Source organism: Pelophylax lessonae (genome assembly GCF_965119305.1).
Source record: "Pelophylax lessonae genome assembly, chromosome: 3".
In the NCBI taxonomy this organism is placed as follows: domain Eukaryota; kingdom Metazoa; phylum Chordata; class Amphibia; order Anura; family Ranidae; genus Pelophylax; species Pelophylax lessonae.
The window spans coordinates 27469415-27489850 of record NC_138770.1 but is presented as its reverse complement, the minus strand read 5'-3'; the positions used below and the strand labels follow the sequence as shown (position 1 = coordinate 27489850).

General features: G+C 42.5%; 2 protein-coding genes across 2 annotated transcripts in view; one reads left to right on the top strand and one right to left on the bottom strand.

The window, feature by feature from the left end:
- Positions 1-20436, top strand: part of LOC309550260 (uncharacterized protein) — a gene marked incomplete at both ends in the record, with an annotated part of 1652360 nt that overhangs the window by 217827 nt on the left and 1414097 nt on the right. The gene's annotated exons all lie outside the window — the stretch shown is intronic.
- LOC309549842 (uncharacterized protein) lies at positions 9965-17812 on the bottom strand (the record flags this gene model as incomplete). The annotated part of the gene is made up of 5 exons (XM_082250341.1): positions 9965-10157; positions 10347-10717; positions 14990-15064; positions 15448-15494; positions 17701-17812. The coding sequence occupies 5 exons, from the start codon at positions 17810-17812 to the stop codon at positions 9965-9967; spliced, it is 798 nt and encodes a 265-aa protein (XP_082106467.1).

Sequence of the window (20436 nt, the reverse complement as noted above, 5' to 3'; positions counted from 1 at the left end):
CACTGGGCTGGGGCCACTGTAAGACAGCCGAAACCTTCTCAGGATCCATGGAGAACCCCTCAGCGGAAATGATGTAACCTAAGAAGGTTACCTGGGATCGGTGAAATTCGCATTTCTCAAGCTTACCGAACAGCTTGTTCTCACGTAACCGTTGCAACACTCGTTTGACATCCAGAATGTGGGTCTCCATGGACTCAGAATATACCAAGATGTCATCCAAATAGACCACCACACACTGCTGCAACAGGTCACGGAAAACATCGTTAATGAATTCCTGAAAGACTGCGGGCGCATTGCACAGCCCAAAGGGCATAACCAAGGATTCATAATGACCGGTCCTGGTGTTAAACGCGGTCTTCCACTCATCGCCCGCCTTGATCCTTACGAGGTTATAGGCCACCCTCAGGTCGAGTTTGGTAAAGACCGTGGCCCCTTTAAGGCGATCGAACAGCTCGGAAATCAAGGGTATCGGGTAAGCGTTCTTGATCGTGATGCGATTGAGACCCCTGTAATCGATGCAAGGCCTCAACTCACCGCCCTTCTTTTTCACAAAGAAAAATCCAGCCCCTGCCGGGGACGAGGATTTGCGAATGTGTCCGCGTGAAAGCGCCTCCCTCACGTACTGCTCCATGGCCTCATTCTCCGCTACCGACAGTGGATAGACTTTGCCACGGGGAGGAACAGCACCAGATTGTAACTCGATGGCACAATCGTATGGGCGGTGCGGAGGTAGGGCAACCGCGCGCACCTTATCGAATACATCCCGGTACTCCTCGTATTCAGGGGGCAACAGAGAGTCCGAGGAAGTACACAGCAACTTGACAGGCCCATGGATGCAACTAGCCCCACACTGCGATGACCACGAGAGGATCTCGGCCGATCTCCAATCGAAAATCGGATTATGCTTCTGGAGCCAGGGGTACCCCAAGACCACCGAGTAGTGGAGACGAAATAACCTGGAAGCAGACCGACTCTCTGTGGACGGCACCAATGGCTAACCCCACTGGAAGGGTCTCATGAGTCACGTGTGGCGGCAGAAGGGGTCTGCCGTCTATCGCCTCAAGAGCCAGAGGAGAACCTCGAGCCTGCAGAGGAATGGAATTGGCGGCAGCGAACACACTATCAATGAACAAACCACCAGCACCAGAGTCCACCAACGCCTGGGTCGTCACCGAGCCCCCGACCCAGGAGAGGACAACAGTGATCAGTGGTTTGTCAACACGGGAAACCGGGGACGAGGAGACTCCACCCAAGATCTGCCCCCGACAGGATCTCAGGTGCGAGCGTTTCCCCGGACGGTTCGGACATGCCAACCGAAAATGCCCACCGAGACCACAGTACATGCATCGGCCCTCGCGTCTCCGGAGTACCCTCTCCCCCTCGGACAGGCGAGCAAACCCCAGCTGCATGGGTTCACCCCCAGACAAGTCATCCCCAGGAGGCGTGGGAGGAGAGGGAAGCACGGGTGGGACAACAAAGGTAGGCGCCAATCTGTTAGGAGGCCTCCGCAGACTCTCCTTAAAGGAAGGTCTCTCCCTGAGTCTGGTGTCAATCAAAATCAGGAAAGAAATAAGAGACTCGAGCTCCACTGGTAGGTCCTTAGCTGCAACCTCATCCTTCAAGGCATCCGAGAGACCATGAGAGAAAGCAGCGACCAGAGCCTCATTATTCCAGCCCACCTCTGCTGCCAGGGTACGAAACTCAATGGCGTATTCAGCTACGGATCGTGAACCCTGTCTGATGGACATAAGGAGCTTCGCAGCAGAGGCAGCACGAGCCGGCACATCGAATACCTTCCGAAGAGAAGCAACAAAACCGGAAAACTCGGCAACCACCGGATTGTTGTTCTCCCATAAAGGGCTGGCCCAGGCCAAGGCCTTGTCCGAGAGCAGCGAGATTAAGAAGCCCACCTTTGATCTCTCAGTAGGAAAGGCATGTGGCAGCAACTCGAAATAAATGCCCACCTGGTTAAGGAAACCTCGGCACTGAGTTGGCTCTCCCCCAAAGCGCTGTGGAAGGGGGGCAGAACCGGACATACCCCGAAACACCGCAGGCGCAACAACAGGTGTCGGGGTAGACTCTGGCGCAACAACCGGAGCGGCAGTAGGAGCGGGACCAGGAGCGACAACCGACCCATCGGCAACGGGAGCGAAATGAGCCGAGCGTTCAAGCAGGGTTTGCAACGCCACGGCGAACTGACCCAACAGGTGATCCTGCTGATCAAGTCTGGCAACCAGCGAGGGTAGTGAGGATGGCCCTGTACCGTCAGAATTCATGGCCTGTGGTACCGTGCGTTCAAGCAGGGTTTGCAACGCCACGGCGAACCGACCCAACAGGTGATCCTGCTGATCAAGTCTGGCAACCAGCGTGGGTAGCGAGGATGGCCCTGTACCGTCAGAATTCATGGCTTGGTCCTAATGTCACGGAACCATGAACCAGACGTACAACAACAGATAAGTGAAAATAAGAAAGCTTTATTGAAAAACAAGCTGTAAAGCAAAAGTCCAAACGGATGGTGAAACTGATGCAGAGTCTTTTGCGAAGCCAGGGGTCAGGAACCAGCAGGGTAGTCAGACGAAGCCAGGATCAGGAACCAGCAGGGTAGTCAGACGAAGCCAGGATCAGGAACCAGCAGGGTAGTCAGACGAAGCCAGGAACAGGAACCAGGAGCAGCAGCAGTCTTAGAAGCATGTGAACACAGGAGGACCAAGCAGGGAACTGAAGCCACAGACCTCCTATATATATGAGCTAGGCATCCAGCTCCTCCCAGTGGGAAGGAGGAGCCGCAGGGTGGGAGGCTACAAGAAACCCAGAAACCAAGATGGCCGCCAGCACATGTCAAACGAAGGAGAACAGCAAGAAGGTAAGACCATGACATAGGGGTAATCTTATTCCTAGCCAACAAAAATCTTTTAACTAACGGCTCTTTTGCCAGACTGGTGTCCAAAAATACCGAAAGAGCCGCTATCTGTACCCTAATGGTGTTAACCGCCCCACCCTTATCTACTCCATCTTGTAAAAATTCCAGAATGATGGGAGTAAAGGTAGAAGCAAAACCCTTTTGCCTCTGCCAGGCACAGAATTTTTTCCATATTTTTAAATACATTTTTCTAGTGACTGTTTTTCTGCTCAGTAAGAGGGTATCTACCACTCTATCTGAGCATCCCTTTTCTTTAAGCAATTGGCGTTTAGTAACCAGGCTGTCAATTGGAAGAAGCCTGGATCCTGACACTGTACAGGTCCCTGAGACAGAAGGTCTGGGGAAACTGGGAGATGCAAAGGACAAGCCACCAACATGGCTTTTAGGATCGGGAACCATGGTCTTTTGGGCCACCATGGAGCAATCAGGATTAGTTTTAGACCCTGAGACCTGCTCAACTTCTGGAGGACTCTGGGAATTAGCACCAGAGGGGGAAAGGCATAGGCCAGATCGAACTGCCATGGCTGGGCTAGAGCATCCAGTCCAGCCATCTCTTGTGCCTTAGTTATGGAGAAGTTCTTCACCTTTTTGTTCTGGGGTGAGGCAAATAGGTCTATCTCTGGTTGCCCAAACCTCTCTACTACTGACTGGAAGATTTTGGGATTCAGTTCCCATTCCCCTTCTTTTATGCAGTGGCGGCTGAGGAAATCTGCCTGCAGATTGTCCTTCCCCTTGATGTGGACTGCTACTAGGGAAATTACTCTCTCTTCGGCCCACCCCAAGATGTCTTGGGTCAGGGTAAGGAGTGATCTTGATCTGGTTCCTCCTTGTCGATTCAAGTAGGCCACAGTTGGGGTGTTGTCTGATAATATCAACACTTCTCTGTTCGATATGAATTTCCTGAATGCTTTTAAAGCTTTCCCGACCGCCTTCAGTTCCCTGAAGTTGGACGAGGCCTGAGCTGTTTTCTTGCCCCAAATCCCCTGGGCCTGCACCCCTTCTAGGTGGGCTCCCCAGCCTCTGGTACTGGCATCTGTGGTAACCCTTACTGGGTCCCATTGACCCCAAGGTCTGCCCTCTGCTAGGTTGTCCTAATTGGTCCACCACTCTAGAGAGTTCTGGACCTGTGGAGTGAGGGTGACCATTTTGTCTAGGGATTCTATTCTTTTGTCCCAGGAGGACAGATGGAAGAACAATAGTTCTTTTGCGTGGAGTTGAGCCCACACAATGGCTGGAATGCTGGCTGACATGAGGCCTAAGACCTTTAGAATTTTCCTCCTGGAACAGGATTGAGCATTCTTTAGGTCTAAGACTGTTGAAACTATTTGTTCCCTCTTGTCTTTGGGAAGAAAAAGTTTCTGTGACACAATCCACTTGAAATCCTAGGAAGGTTTGTACTTGAGACAGCACCAGGGAGGATTTTTCCTAATTTATAAGCCAACCTAGCCTCTGTAGGTAGTTTACTACCTGTTGGGTGTCTATCTTTATTTGTGCCTCTGATCTTGCAAAGATCAGTAAGTTGTCCAGGTAAGGGATCAGGGCTATCCCCTGGTTGTGCAAGTGAGCAACTGGCTCCGCTAGGATCTTGGTAAAGATTCTTGGACTGGATGATAGGCCAAACGGTAGTGCTCTGAATTGCCAATGAGAAGTTCCTGCCTTTGTCGATATTGCAAACCTCAGAAATGGCTGATGTTCCGGGTGAATAGGAACATGCAGGTATGCATCCTTGAGGTCCAAAGTTGGTCATGAACACATCTTTCAGTAGATTTTTTCTTACTGAGTAGATGGTTTCCATAGTGAATTTTTTGTAGAGAAGGAACTTGTTGAGATTTTTCAGGTTTATTATCAGGCGATGTTTTCCTGAGGGTTTTGGTACCACGAAGACGTTAGAATAAAACCCCTGGAAAAACTGACCCTTTGGCACAGGGATGATTACTTTCTGTTCTGCCAGCTCCTGAATCCCTAATAATAAGGCTTGCCCTCTTGCCCTTCCCTCGGGGACGTGTGTAAAGATCATTGTTGGAGGGGGTATTGATACAAATTCTAGTTTGTAGCCCTCTTTCAAGGTACTGAGGATGTATGGAGACACTGTCATTTCTTCCCAACTGGGAAAAAATTGACTTAGTCTGCCCCCCACTTTGATCTTTGAGTCATTTTTTATTCCTTGCGGTTGAGGTGGAAGGAAAAGAGGAATTGTTCCTTGATCTTTCCTTCCTAAAGTTCCAGTTTTTTGGGTTCCCTTTTTCTTCTTTGCTGCTTATTATCCTGGGGGCCACGAAAAAATTTCCTACTAGTCTCCTTAGGCTTTGTAGGAAATGTAATTCCTTTTTCTGAAGATCTGGAAAGGACTTCGTCTAGCCCTGAACCAAACAGGAGGGTCCCCTCAAATGGAAGACCACAAAGTTTGGTTTTGGAAGTGAGGTCTCCTTCCCACTCCTTAAGCCAAATGGCTCTTCTGGCTGTGTTCAGGAGAGCTCCTGTTTTTGCAGAGGCTCCTACCGACTCTAGTGCAGCATCCGCTAGATATGCCACTGCCTTGGTTATCACCGATAGGGAATCTTGGATATCCTGGGTTTTTGTCTGCAAAAGGTTTTTATTCAGCTTATCTATCCAGGAAAAGGCATTTCTTGCCACACAAGAGGCAGTTAGGCCTGAGGCCATAGAAACTGCATTGGCATCCCAAGCTTTCCCCAGTAATGTCTCAGCTTTTCGGTTCATAGCATCCTTGATGCTACCTGCATCCAAAAAGGAGAGATCTGATTTTTTTAGAGACTTGTGCGAGGGGGGCATCTAGTTTTGGCCTTTTCGGGAATTTTCCTGAATCCTCTTCCTTAAAGGGGAATCTCCTTTTCCAAGAATTTCCCTTATTTAGCCTGTTTTCAGGCAATTGCCATTGTTGAAGAACCAAGGTCTTCAGTGAATGGTGAATATGAAAATATGTCGAGGGCGTGAGCAACGCGGTCACCTAGACTTCCGGACGCTGACGAGCGCGATGGAGGCCCGGTAGGCTCCTTAATGCGTCCAATGCTGCCCTGTATATGTATCTATCTACGCTGCTTTTATTGTTTGTGATTGTAAGTGCATTTGTGGAAGGGGGGCTGGGAATTAATAAACCTGTTTATTGGCAATGCTGCTCTATGTGCTCCCTTCAATTTCTTCCCATGCACTATGCTCGAGCGCAACACATACTGGAGAACAGTCGCATATATCTGTATGCAAGTAGATCTATAAGAGATTGCGGTCCGGATGAACTAGGGATTTGGAGTCTTATTTGGGCTGTTTTCTTTCCAGCATCTGGTAAGTGTGTTTCCCTAGGGAGAGGTTCACGTGGTGAGGTGAAGGGATTGAGTTTTCTTTCCGACTCCAGCACTGGTGACTGATCCCGCTGTGGACTCCATAGAGACTTTTTTTACTTTTCCTATGAACATTCATTGGACTTATATTTCATGATAGGTGTGTATAGTGCTGCTTGTGGATATGATTCTTGATATTTATTGAGGTGATATGCACTTATGTTTTTATGTTATATGTTTAGGCAGCAGCTTTTTCCATATTATTGGTATTATTTGTACATTGCACGTTAGGAGTGCTTAAGCACTGGGTGATTGTGGGTGGTGATTCGTCACTTGTATCTCAGTCCATATGTATTGATGGGACACTATTACTTCCATTACTACCAATGATGTGGCATTGTTGTTTCCAAATTAAACCAGTAAATTTGCTACTTGCATTGCCCAAAGTCTGGCACACCCAAAATATTGGAAACAGAAAAATTGTATTTAAAAAAAGTAACCTCACAATGTGATAATGTTGTTATATTTCTACATAAAAATATGATTATAAAACACATGTTTACTTTACATATAGTTAATATAGTTTCTTGTATGTTTTCAGTAAAATGCCAAAGTGCGTCTTTATTCGCTGCCCTCATATGACGGGGAAAAAAAAGGAATTTCCGGATATAAAACTACATCTGTTTCCAAAATCATCGCCTTTGATAAAAAAATGGATATCTCATGCTGCTTTGAGTGAGGAAGAGATGAATATTGCAGCCAATGAGATTTTAGAAGATAGTAATGGTGATCGTTATAGAATGTGCTCTGTTCATTTCAGCGAGAACAGTTATTACTTTAAAAAAAATCGTAAAGTTTTGAAACCTGAGGCTGTCCCTTCTTTTTTACCAGATGACAGTTCAATGTCATTTCCTATACTTAGGAGACAATCCCGTGAAACAGAAAGTAATTGTTGCTGCCCATGTCATAAATCCGTCATTGAAACTGTATCGCAGAAAAGAGAAATGGGTACGCAAACATCACCTGAAGATTTTATTTATTCAATCTCTGAGAAATCTTATGGGTTTTCAGCAAGTTTTCGAGATATTTCCAAGGATCATGACTATTCTGTGTACTCTCATATTGTTTATCCACCATTACTGGATCCCACACTTTCCAAAATTCATGCATCAAATATAATTCCAGAATTGGAATTTACTCCAATAAAGGCAGGTTTACCATCTACATCTGTCAAATTAGTATCAGAGGATGATAATAGTGACAACGCTCAATTATTAGCCACAGGCCAAACTGTTATTCAACAAACATCTTGTGCCTTCCCTGACTCACAGCATGTTGGATCTAAAGAAAGTGAAGGTTTATTTGTACTACGGGAAAAAGAATTGGAAGAAAGTGATTCAGTCCAAAATATGGATATTGATGAACAGTTGGTTACATCAGTAGATCCAAATACCACTGTCAATGAAAGCTATGTTCCTGACCTTTCCAACATATCTGAAAGTGATCTGTCAGGGGCACAGAATACATTTGCACATGGTAATTCTACTGTCCTCTTGGAAGATGAATGCCGTTTTGTAGAGGAACGCAAATTTATAATATTTGAATCGTCTTTAGATGCACTACTGAAACATATAATTTGCTCTAAGGACAACTGCTTTGAAAAAATAAAATCGTTCAATAAAATTCTAGTCGGTAGTTTATTGAAAGTTTTTGGAACATGCATGGAAAACTATCACATGCTGCTGTGGGAAAGTCAACCCAAGATAAAAAATTTTGCTGCCGGGAATGTAATTTTGTCCTCTGCAATACTATGTAGCGGTGCATCCTTTACAAATGTTAAGGAAATTATGGATTTACTACGAATTCCATGTTTTAGTAAGGAAACTTTCCATAAATATCTGAATAGATTTATCTTCGCAGCAATCGACCATTGTTGGCTCGAAGAAAAAAAAAAATTTACAATCAACTTTGCAAACTGAGTCCGTTTATTTGGTTGGCGATGGACAATGTGACAGTCCGGGTTTTTCTGCAAAGTATTGCACATATACTATGATGGACTTGGATTCAGAGTATATTATTGACTATGAAATAGTGCAGGTGACACAAACCACATCTTCGGTTGCCATGGAGAAACTGGCTTTTCAAATTTGCCTGGATCGCATTATAAAAGACAATTATGATGTCCAAATTTTAGGAACGGATCGACACATGGGAATCAAAAAAATAATGCGTGAGGAATACAGCTCAATTATACACCAGTATGATCTCTGCCACTACAGCAAATCTTTAAAAGAAAAATTAGTTGAGGCAAGTAAGAAAGTTAATTGTCATGATTTGCAATTTTGGATTGGACCAGTGATAAACCATTTTTATTGGTGCAGTAGACACTGCAAAGGGGATAGAGTTTATTTCTGGAGTAAGTGGACATCACTACTGTACCATGTTCGAAATATACATGTCTGGGAAGAAGGTGGACAAAAGATTGAATGTCGGCACAATCCTCTAGATGACTCCGATGTTGCGGAGCATTGGTTGATAAAACCTAGTGCGGCATTCAAAGCCCTAGAGGATATAGTAACGTCCACACAGTTGCAGAACGATGTCCCTCATCTGGTAATGTACTGCCACACTGGTGCTCTGGAAACTTTTCATAGTAGCGTGCTGAAATATCGCAGTAAACAAAATCATTACCGTATGAACTCTATGGAGGCAAGGACAAAGCTGGCTGTTATTTCACATAACAGGAATGTTGGGCGGTGCCAAGCTGTTGTGAAAAGAAAAACGTCAAGAACTGAAGAATGTGGCACAAAAAGAACCTCTTTAGAGCACCCAGGATCAAGGAAAAAATGGATTGTTCAAAAAATCTACAAGCCGGTCTGTCATGATCATGTGTTGGAAATAATAAAAACAATTGTTAGTGTTGCAGCAGGAAAATTGGCACCGACATGGAGATCTAAAGAGGATCAGATGCCTCAAAACATTGCAAGTTCATCAAGACCAGATAAGGAATATGCTGTGTCAATGCATCCGTCACGCTTTCCATTACAAAGGGAGGAAGTTTTGGATGACTGAATTTTTTACAAAAGTTTTAAAGATCATGAAAGTTTTTTTTATTATACAATTTTTATAATGATCAATTGATTGTAAATATTAACGGACTTTTTAATATATTTTTGCCAAACAAAATTTAAAATAGGTTACTCCAACATGGTATAAGCATTGTTCCAGGTTAGTGAAATTTTCATGTATGACAATTTATTGGAAAAGTTTTATTTTTTTAATATTTACTAACATTATATTTTTCATTAGAGGTTCAACTGTTCGACATGTTTTAGATTTTGATCTTTGTTAAAATTTTTTTGAAAGATATTAATTACTTTTTCAATGAAGATTTCTGGATGTTGATGATAACAAATAAAGGTGAGTTTAAATTCATAAAGAAAAAAATTGATATACTTTACCGAGTTTGTACTCTTTAATAAATTAAATTTCTAAATCTGTGTTATCAAATAAATATATTTCAGCTAGTGTTGTTTAAAATGCATTTTCAAGCATACTTAATTTACTATTAGTAATAGATATAAAATATAAACAAAACAAATAAATTTTTTATAAAAGATACGTAAATTTTTATTTGAAAACATTCAAGAAAACATTAGCAGGAAAGGTAAAAACAAAATTGTATTAAAAAAAAAAAAAAGAATATATATATATTTATTTATTTGAATATTTTTTTGAAAATAAATGACAGCTACAATTCTAACGCCATTTCGCCGGCGTCATAATCATTAGAAAATCTGCAACCAACGTATTCCCCTTCTGGGTCAGGAAAGTTTTTCCTAACAGCATTAACTGCGCAGGAAGGTATGGGCCTTCTATTTACTTCGCCTAGATAGCCATGTATCCAGGCTGTAAATGCTTTGTATGCCGTTTTCCTTAGGTTTCTGGAAAAAAAAAAATAGATTAATAATGTATTCATTTTTTTTTTTTAATTCCAAATAAATATTTACCTCTTTAAGCTTACAAATATATATTATTTTTTTTAATTTTTAGTGTAAAATAAAGTTTAAATACACATTAACAAACAAACACTTATATATAAGTAACATTACAGATTACTTCCACTTATATACCTATTATCATGTGCATTTGGTGGCTGTGAGGTTCCCTGGTGTAACATGATAAGGTGAATCATGGTATTGCGCCGGTCTTGTACCATATTTTTGAAAATCTCACACTCTGTTATGCACAATGAACCTTCTTCTATATTTTCCTTTACATTTGCTATTTCTTGGCAGCAAACAGACTCTCTACCAGTTGTCATCGGAATACATTTTCCACACTGACACCAGTCTTGCTTTCCAATTCTTTTTTGGAGTCTTCGGTCTTCTGCAGTTTCGGAGTCAGACTGTGTGGAAATCTGGGACGGTGGATTATATGGAAAACTTGGATCTTCCTCTGCACTCGGAAACTTTGACCATATTTTTTGTAAAAGATTTATTCTCTGCAACGACAAAATGGAAAAAAATAAAATAAATAAAAAGATTATATATAAAGATATTTTGTGTCTCTGGGGTAGTATGTGATACTTCAATACACTAAAACAGGTACCTACATCCCAACAGATGAAAGAAATAGACCATGGACTAGAAAAGTCCTACCACATAGTGGCTAGTTTGAGGGCTTATATGGGGGACTTTAATGGTAATCATCAACAAACGACCGACATGTTTCGCTGTCGCTTCCTCAGGGGCATGCAAAGATAATGAGGTAATAACTAGAGTTCAGGAGGGTATCCTTAGAACTTATACATAAAGCGGTAGTTGGCCGAAGGGACGGGATGCCCCCTGCATATATGTATAGAGATTGTAGCTGCTTCAAAATTTCCTTAGGAGTGATGTATACAATTGTATATATATATATATATATATATATATATATATAGATAACTAGTGTCACTGGATATCCTCATGCCTCTGCACTGATGTATATTATGGCTTGGCCATAGGAAGCGGGTGCAGATGCTCGCATTGAAGGCAATTTTGTTTTTCTATTAAAGCGGAGTTCCGGGCACAGAAGTCATTTTTTAAGAAATATACCCCCGGGACAGTCAGGGCTAGCACATTCCACAATGGCTAGCCTCTGATCTGTCCCGGTTCACACTTACCTTTTAGAAAAAATACTTACTTATAAAATTTCTTCCACAGCGTTTCCATCTCTCTTGTGGGCAGCTGTGTCTTCTTCCGCGTCTTCTTGTCCCAGAATGCGCCGCACCGGCCCCTCTCGTCACTTCCGGTGCGGCGCTGCATTCCTCCACAGCTTCTGGGCATGCCCAGAAGCTGTTTAGCAGGGGAATGCGGCGTCGCCCGGAAATGACGAGCGGGGCCGGTGCCGTCGCATTGATTCCTGGGAGCTATGACGTTCAGCTCCCAGGAATCATAGCGAGACAGGAAGTGACAGGGTGAGCCGCGGCCCCGAGGGAGGAAGTACTCTGAGGTGAGTATCTTCGATCTTCAATTACAAGGTGAGTAAATAAAAAAAAAAAAAATAACTATCCAATTCCTTTTCAGGTGAGGGCTACCTAGCGGAGGGGCACAAAAAAAAAATATTGTTTTTGTGCCCGGAACTCCGCTTTAAGTGTTTGGGACATCTCTTCTCCTGCCCTTGGAATAGTGTGTTTTGGAGCAGTGGGGTTTATCCCTTGTTCCTAACCACATCACAATCAAGCCATAATATACAGAGGCAGGAGGATATCCAGTGACACTAGTTATCTATAGATATATTATTGTGTACATCACTCCTAAGGAAATTTTGCCTCTTTTCCGAAGCAGCTACAATCTCTATACATATATGCAGTGGGCATCCCGTCCCTGCGGCCAACTACCGCTTTATGTATAAGTTCTAAGGATACCCTCCTGAACTCTAGTTATTACCTCATTATCTTTGCATGCCCCTGAGGAAGTGACAGCGAAACATGTCGTGCGTTTGTTGATGATTCTAGCCACTATGACAGATCAACTGAGGAGAATTACTAGCAAATGAGTACAATGTGTTTTTATAAAACCGTGTTTTATATGTAATGTCTGTAGGATTGTCTCCTTTTTGTTTTTCTATATATATTTTTTTTCTGTGTATGTCAACAATTGGAATAAAATTTGTAATAATTTTTAGAAACTGGTTGTCTAAGACTCGGTCCACACTAGCGTGACTTGTCAGGTGACTTGTCAGCCTGACAAGTCGCGCTCCCTCGCGGTCCATTGACCGCTACAGGACCCGTTCTAATAGGAGAGACACAAGTCGCTCCGACTTAGAAAAATGGGTCCTGTACTACTTCGGGGCGACATCGGAGCGACTTGCGTAGACATCCATTATGTGAAGTCCCTGCAAGTTGCTCCGAAGTCGTGGTGCATGGCAATGCACAAGTCGCCCCCGAAGTACAGAGTCGTGTCGCCTTAGTGTGAACCGACTCTAACAAATTACTAAGTACCATTAAAGTCCCCCATATAAGCCCTCAAACTAGCCACTATGTGGTAGGACTTTTCTAGTCCATGGTCTATTTCTTTGATCAAAATAAAAAGATTGTAATATTTGTTATTTGAAAAATAAAATAAAATTGACAAAAAATGAAGACCAATATATATTATGTTATTTTGATTTGTATTTCTTACAAACTGTTGCATCGCAATCAACTGTGAACCATATCTTCATTTTCAGATTACATGTTCAAGCTAATTTTGTCTCAATAAATTCCACTCACAATATAGGCTTTTTTTGAACAGTATTTTATGGAATCAATATAGATGGTTATGACTTGAATTATCGCTACCTAACACATATCCATATCTACATGGGTGTGATTGTTCTGTTAGCTGTACTCAACATTGCGATGGCCTTGTTTGAATGACAATAATGCTATTTCCAACACTAATAAAATAAAACATGCAGTATGTTCTTGACAAACGATTTAAAGCGGTTGTATCCTCATAAAAAAACAAAAAAAAAAAAAAAAACCCTGCAGGATAAAGGCGTAATGAGCTAGTATGCATCGCATACTAGCTCATTATGAAATACTTACCTTAACCACTTGCCGACCGCTCACTGAGCTGGTACTGCGGCAAAGTGGTTCGTTATCGTCCAGTGACGTAGACCTACGTCGCTGGATCCCGCCCCCCTCTCAGACACAGCGTGTATACAGACACATCGGGAGTCGGGCCAGGGGAGGAGAGGCGGTGATCGCCGCAGCTCTTCCCTGATCGTCGGGGATCGAGTGAGGAAATCCGCCCACTTGTGTAAACAAAGCATGCGGATCTCCAATGTGACAGGCAGGGACAGATTACAAGATTCAGCATAGCTCAACCTGCGATCTCTGTCTGTGTCACACAATCCCCTCCCCCCACACACGTCAGTAAGCATGAGGCATACATTTAACCCCTTGATCACCAATAAAGTTAACCCCTTCCCTGCCAGTGTCATTATTACAGTAACAGTGCATATGTATAGCACTGATTACTGTAGTAATGTCACTGCTCCCCCCAAAAGTGTCAAAAATGTCAGTTAGGGGTCCGATCTGTCCACCGCTATGACGCAGTCCCGCTAAAAAAAAAAAAAAAAAATCGCAGATCGCCGCCATTACTAGTAAAAAAAAATAAACAATAAAAATGACAGAAATATTTCCTGTAGTTAGTAAACGCGATAACTTTTGCACAAACCAATCAAAATACGCTTATTGTGATTTTTATTTTACCAAAAATATGTAGCAGAAAATCAATTGGCCTAAAATGTTTTTGGGGAATGTTATATAGCAGAATGTAAAAAATATTGTTTTTTTTTTCAAAATTGTCGCTCTTTTTTTCAAAAATTAAAAATCGCACAGGTGATCAAATACCACCAAAAGAAAGCTCTGTTTGTGGGGAAAAAAGGACATAAATTTAATTTGGGTACAGCGTCGCACGACCGCACAATTGTCTGTTAAAGTAACGCAGTGACGAATCGCAAAATATAGCCTTGTCAGGAAGGGGGTAAAATCTTCCGGTCTTAAAGCAGTTAAAAATACGCTCATTGAGGATTTTTTTGTCAAAGACATGTAGCTAAATACATTTTGGCCTAAATAGATGACAAAAAGTGAATATATTGGATATTTTTTAACTGTCAAAGTAGAAAATGTCAAAATTTTCGCTCTTTTTTTTATTAATATCGCAAAAAATGAAAAGCGCAGAGGTGATCAAATACCACCAAAAGGAAGCTCTGTATGTGGGAAAAAAAGGACGTAAATTTAGTTTGGGTACAGGGTTGCATGACCGCGCAATTGTCAGTTAAATTCGCACAGTGCCAAGTTGCAAAAAGTGGCCTGGATGTAAAGTGGTTAAAATGAAGCCCCGACACGGTCGCCCGATCACCGCTGAGGGAGCCTTCATGTTCCCTCTGTGTCTCTACCGGGTTCAGCAGCTCCGGGAGTTTACTTTCCGGCAAGCAGCCGGCAAAGAGCTCTGAGGGTCCGCCGGACCTTCAGAATGCATGTGCTGCTGGTGTTAGCGGCTGCATGCAGGACGAATATCTCCTAAACCGCGCAGGTCTAGGAGATATTCATTTTCCCTACAGGTAAGTCTTATCATAGGCCTTATCATAGGCTTACCTGTAGGTAAAAGTTTAATGGCGGAGTATATTACCGCTTTAGTTGTGTCTGTGGAATTGACAGGATTTACATAATATGAGTGTATAGACACTAGAAAAATGGATGGACAAGTCCATTCCCTATCCGTTTTTGTACACTACTTACCCTTTCCTCCACTGATCGGCTTGCAGGCTGATCATCTTCTAACAAGGATTCGTTATTTTCAGATTCCTTGCTTGCCTAAAAAAAGAAAAATCTGATTACTTACTATTATGTCACTAAACTTAGTATACTTTTAATATACTATTTTATAATTACCATACTGGTTAATGGAAATTGTGATTTCATATTTGAAATTATTAACCATCGTTCAAATGTTCTATATAGTATGGCGAGTTTACTATTGATATTATAAAGGATTCATCAATGTCTAATCCTATACGTTTGCATACAGCTTAGTTATGGTAGTAAAAATGTGCAATGTGTGTGTGATATAAAAAAATATAACACATTACATATTCCTTTGATTGTTGAATTATTTAAAAAAAAGTAATCTAGAATTGACATATTAATGCATTATACAGTTGTGTTGCGTATAGAACAATATAAAGAAAATATCTTACCATTGTAATTGTTTTTGATCTAAAACTTTGGTAAATTCTTGAAAAAACTAAAAAATAGAGAATAATTGTTACAATAATATATAATAATATCCATTATACAATCTCATTTATTTATGTAATTTCATTGACCTGCTGAAAATAATGCTGGCAGCACTCATACATCTATTTCCCAAAGACAACCTCTGGATATGACGCTGAGCACGTGCACTCAACTTCTTTGGTGGACCATGGTGAGGCCTGTTCTGAGTGGAACCTCTCCTATTAAACCACTGTATATTCTTGGCCACCGTGCTGCAGCTCAGTTTCAGGGTCTTGGCAATCTTCTTATAGCCTAGGCCAGGTTTGTCAAACGCAATTTCATCGCGGGCCGCATCTGCATTAGGGTTGCCCTCAAAGGGCCGGTTATATCTGTAAGATTAGATGTCCAGAGCACCCCACGCCCCCTTACATGAGATGTCAAGAGCCCCCCCCCCCCCCACCATCCGAAGTCAAGAGTCACCCACCCTTCCTTACACCACAATGCACCCCCTAACCTTGTGCTACTGCCAGGAAGAAGATGCGTGTGGATCTGGGAAGAAGTGCAGAGTCTGAAGGAGAACCAGAGGAGGGCTGGAGTCAGCTTCCAGAGTCTGCTGAATGATGAGACCAAGGGAGGCAGAGACAAGGTGGTGTTGTCGCTGCACAGTGAGGTGCAGGATCTGTAGGAGGAATTCTTCCCTCCTCTCTGCTGCAGACTGCTGAGGAGGGGGGGGGGTTGTGGGAAAAGACGAGTCTTTCTGCAGCTGCACAGAGAACTGCAGGATCTGGCAAAGGAGTTCTGTCCTCTCTGCTGCCTACAGAGACAAGGTGGGGGAAGAGACAAGTGGGGTGTCGCATCTGCAGGAGGGGTGCGAGGGCCACATGAAATGGCCTGGGGGGCCACATTTGGCCCGCAGGCCTTGTGTTTGACACCTGTGGCCTAGGCCATCTTTATGTAAGAGAGTTCTTTGCCATGAGGTGCCATGTTGAACTTCCAGTGACCAGTATGAGAGAGTGAGAGCGATAACACCAAATGTAACACACCTGCTCCCCATTCACACCTGAGACCTTGTAACACTAACAAGTCACATGACACCGGGGAGGGAAAATGGCTAATCGGGCCATTACTTAGGCTGTAATAGTCTCCTTTATATACTCCTGATGAGTGGGCTGACAGACCCACAAAACGCGTTGAGTTTAAATACAAGATATTCTCCCCATATGCTATACTGCTATATGGATGTTTTGTACTGATGCCCATTGGCCTCTGTATCAATATTTACACTTTTATTGTACGTTTTTACTCAGAGTTTTATTACAAATTTACTGTTCTATATGCATATTGCTGCTGTAACCCTATCATGTCTTTTATATTTTGCATTGATGTCTGTTGGCACATGTTTATATCAATTGTATGGTTTATATAATTAAATCTATTATCCATCATCAGTGACTATTGCGTCCACCTCATATAAAGTCCCATCCGGGCTATGGTTTTTCTAATTTTGTATTGAAATAGGGATGGAGGTGCACACAATTGCTAGTGTCAGACCATTTTATTTTTTCCAATTATTTTTTCTAGTATTTAGTTTTTATGACCCACCTGTGCTCATCTCTGTAGGAGTGTCCTCCTCTATAAATGTCCCCGTTATTCCATCCTCCTCCATAGACGGCTGATCATCCCTCACATACCTCTCTTCTTCTTCTTCTTCTTTCACCTCAAATTCTATATCAATTGGATCTCCACTCTAAATCAAGAAAATTAAAGAATATCATCTGTAAAATATAAGCTTTATTATTGTGACATCACATAAAAATACACACATTGTCTCCATGAGTCTGTATTTTATAATATCTAGTGGTTTGAACAAAAGAATCCACAACTGATGGGTATTCTGCTTACCGGACGCGTTTTGTTAGAGCTGACGTTACCGTACCCTTGATAAAGTCAGCTCTGACGAAACGCTTTGTCTCACGGCGTGCTGACGTCACCCTCTGCGTCCAGGAAGTGCGGGCGGTAAGCTGTCCGGCCGGCGGCTCCAGCTCCTTGTCATCCGAGGCGTTTATTTTGTTACTTACATGTGAGTGCATTTCTGTTTTTTACATTAAAGTCAGTTTGGTTTTACGCTATGGCGTTCCCGTTCTTTATTTTATGATTGCGGAGCCCTATTGGTCCATATGTGCATTACCTATGTGGTGGGATATCTTGTGACTGCTGGGTCCCCCTGGATATACCTATCAACAGGCTGCTGTTCTGATTATACGCCTTATATTCCTTACTGTTATCTGGTAAGGAGTTTTTATATTGGGTGTGGCTCATTTCAGGGGTGAGTGTCCTTTTCTCCATCTCTACTGGGTGAAGATTTCCATTCTTTGCTGTTAACCTCTTCCCAGTTGCTGGATGGTCTTCAATGCACCTTCCTTTTCTATATTTGGTAAGGAGTATTTACTTAGGCTGTAATACAAGCACTGCAGTGTTTTTACATTTTGCCCTTTTTCCTTTTTCACCTGTTGTGGAGGTGTTTTCACTATTTTTTATCTATTCCATTTAATTTTTGGAGTGCACTTGTTCTTCATCACATTTTTTGGGGGTTTTATGCTATGGCGTTTCTTGTCATTTCATGTTAACCACTTTACCACGGAGGATTTTGCTGTCTTCCGTCCAGGCATCTTTTTGCGATTCGGCACTGTGCGACTTCAACTGACAATTGCGCGGTCGTGCGACACCGTACCCAAACGAAATTTACGTCCTTTTTTTCCCACAAACAGAGCTTTCTTTTGGTGGTATTTGATCACCTGTGCGATTTTTACTTTTTGCGCTATAAACAAAAAAAGAGCGTTTATTTTGAAAAAATAACAATATTTTTAACATTTTTTTATATGAAATTCCCCCCAAAAAAGATGTAAAAACCAATTTTTTTAAAAATTTTTGGCCAATTTGTTTTCTGCTACCTATGTTTGGTAAAAAAAAATCGCAATAAGCGTATTTTGATTGGTTTGCGCAAAAGTTATTGCTTTTACTAACAAAGGGAAAGATTTCTGTCATTTTTGGTGTTTTTTTTTTAACGCGTAATGGCGGCGATCTGCAATTTTTTTTGCGGGACTGCGACATTGCGGCGGACAGATCGGACCTTTGACTGACATTTTTGACACTTTTGGGGGTACCAGTGACATTACTGCAGTAATCAGTGCTATAAATATGCACTGTTACTGTAAAAATGACACTGGCAGGGAAGGGGTTAATTTTATTGGAGAGGGAGGGGTTAATGTATGCCTGGTGCTTACTGACGTGTGGGGGGGGGAGGTGACTGAGTGAGTCATGGACAGATCGGATGTCCAGCTATGCTGAACAGTCCGATCTGTCACTCCCTGTCACTATGGAGATCCGTCCGCTTGTGTTTACACAGGCGGGCGGATCTCCACACTAGATCCCCGGCGATCAGGGCAGAGCCTCCTCCCCTGGCCCGACTCCCGCTGTGAATGAAAACAGCGGGAGCGAGCCTCCGGCGGCGCGCAAGCGCCGCCCAGAAGGGGGAGTGTCTGACGACGTAGTACTACGTCGTCAGACGATAACGAGCCACTCTGCCGCAGTAATATTACTGTGGGCGGAGGTAAAGTGGTTAATCACCCCATATGACCATCACACCTTCACTTGAGTGACCTTGACGTCATCACCATACCACACCAAGAGTTCCATATAGGATTTCTTTCCGGCATCTGAACCATTCACGGGTTCATCATACGTGGCGGAGAGTGATCAATATTTATGCAATATATTCACCTGATTCTGGTAAGCAGAATACCCATAAGTTGTGGATTCTTTTGTTCAAACCACTTGATTGACTCACTATTTGCACACTGGAATTTATGAACTCTTCATTTCTGTTTTAGACTTTTTTTCACATTTTTATACATTTGTATAATTTTTATCACTCAGTGTGACTTGTTTATATTATTTGATTTTGGGGTGTTGTCACACTTGTAGTTGCAGCTTATTTCTTCATATTTATAATATTATTCATCATATTTCTTTTTCACATTAGCGCGGTTCCACATCCATTCTTAATTTTATAATCTCTGTCTCACCAACCTTGTAACATTGAGGGATGGTGTCATCTTCCTGTGTGGAATCCCGGGAATACAGAGGATGGGGACATCTCTCTGGTGGGTTCCTGGTATTAGGTGGCTCCATCATATCCTTGTGTCCTTTTGAAAATTCCTCCATCACTCCATACTCCCCATCCTCCTCTTTATACTCTTCTTTAACATCAATATTATCATCCCCGAGGTTTCCACTCTGAATATATAATAAAACATTCATTGTAACAAATATACTATGTATAAATCAGAACTACCAATAATTGTCACTCATCTACCTGATGATGGTAAGGGATGGTGTGACCTTTCTGTGTGGAATCCTGGGAATACAGAGGACGGGGACATCTCTCTGGTGGGTTTCTGTAGCTGGATGACTCCACCATGGTGTCCTGGTACAGATCTTTGTGTTCTTTTAGAAACTTTGACTCCTTCATCACCCCATCCTCATCATCCTCCTCTTTTATCTCTTCTTTAACCTCAACTTTAGAATCTCTCAGGTTTCCACTCTGAATATATAATAAAAATGACATCAATGGTAACAATGCAGATAATGTACAGATCCTAATGATACTATCAGTGATTGTTCCTCATCTACCTGATGATGGTGAGGGATGGGATGACCTTCCTGTGTGGAATCCCGGGAATACAGAGGACGGGGACATCTCTCTGGTGGGTTCCCATTACTGGATCCATCTGTAGGAAACACACACACTGACTGAATACATTGTTTCTATGTGTTTATCAGATGATGGGGGATCTAGGTGGAGCCTCCGTACTGCTCTCTCCTTTACAATAAAGTCTCCTCTTACCCGGTGATGTGAGGGGCGGCTGATTCTCCATCATGACGTCCTTGTAGAGATCCTTGTGTCCTTC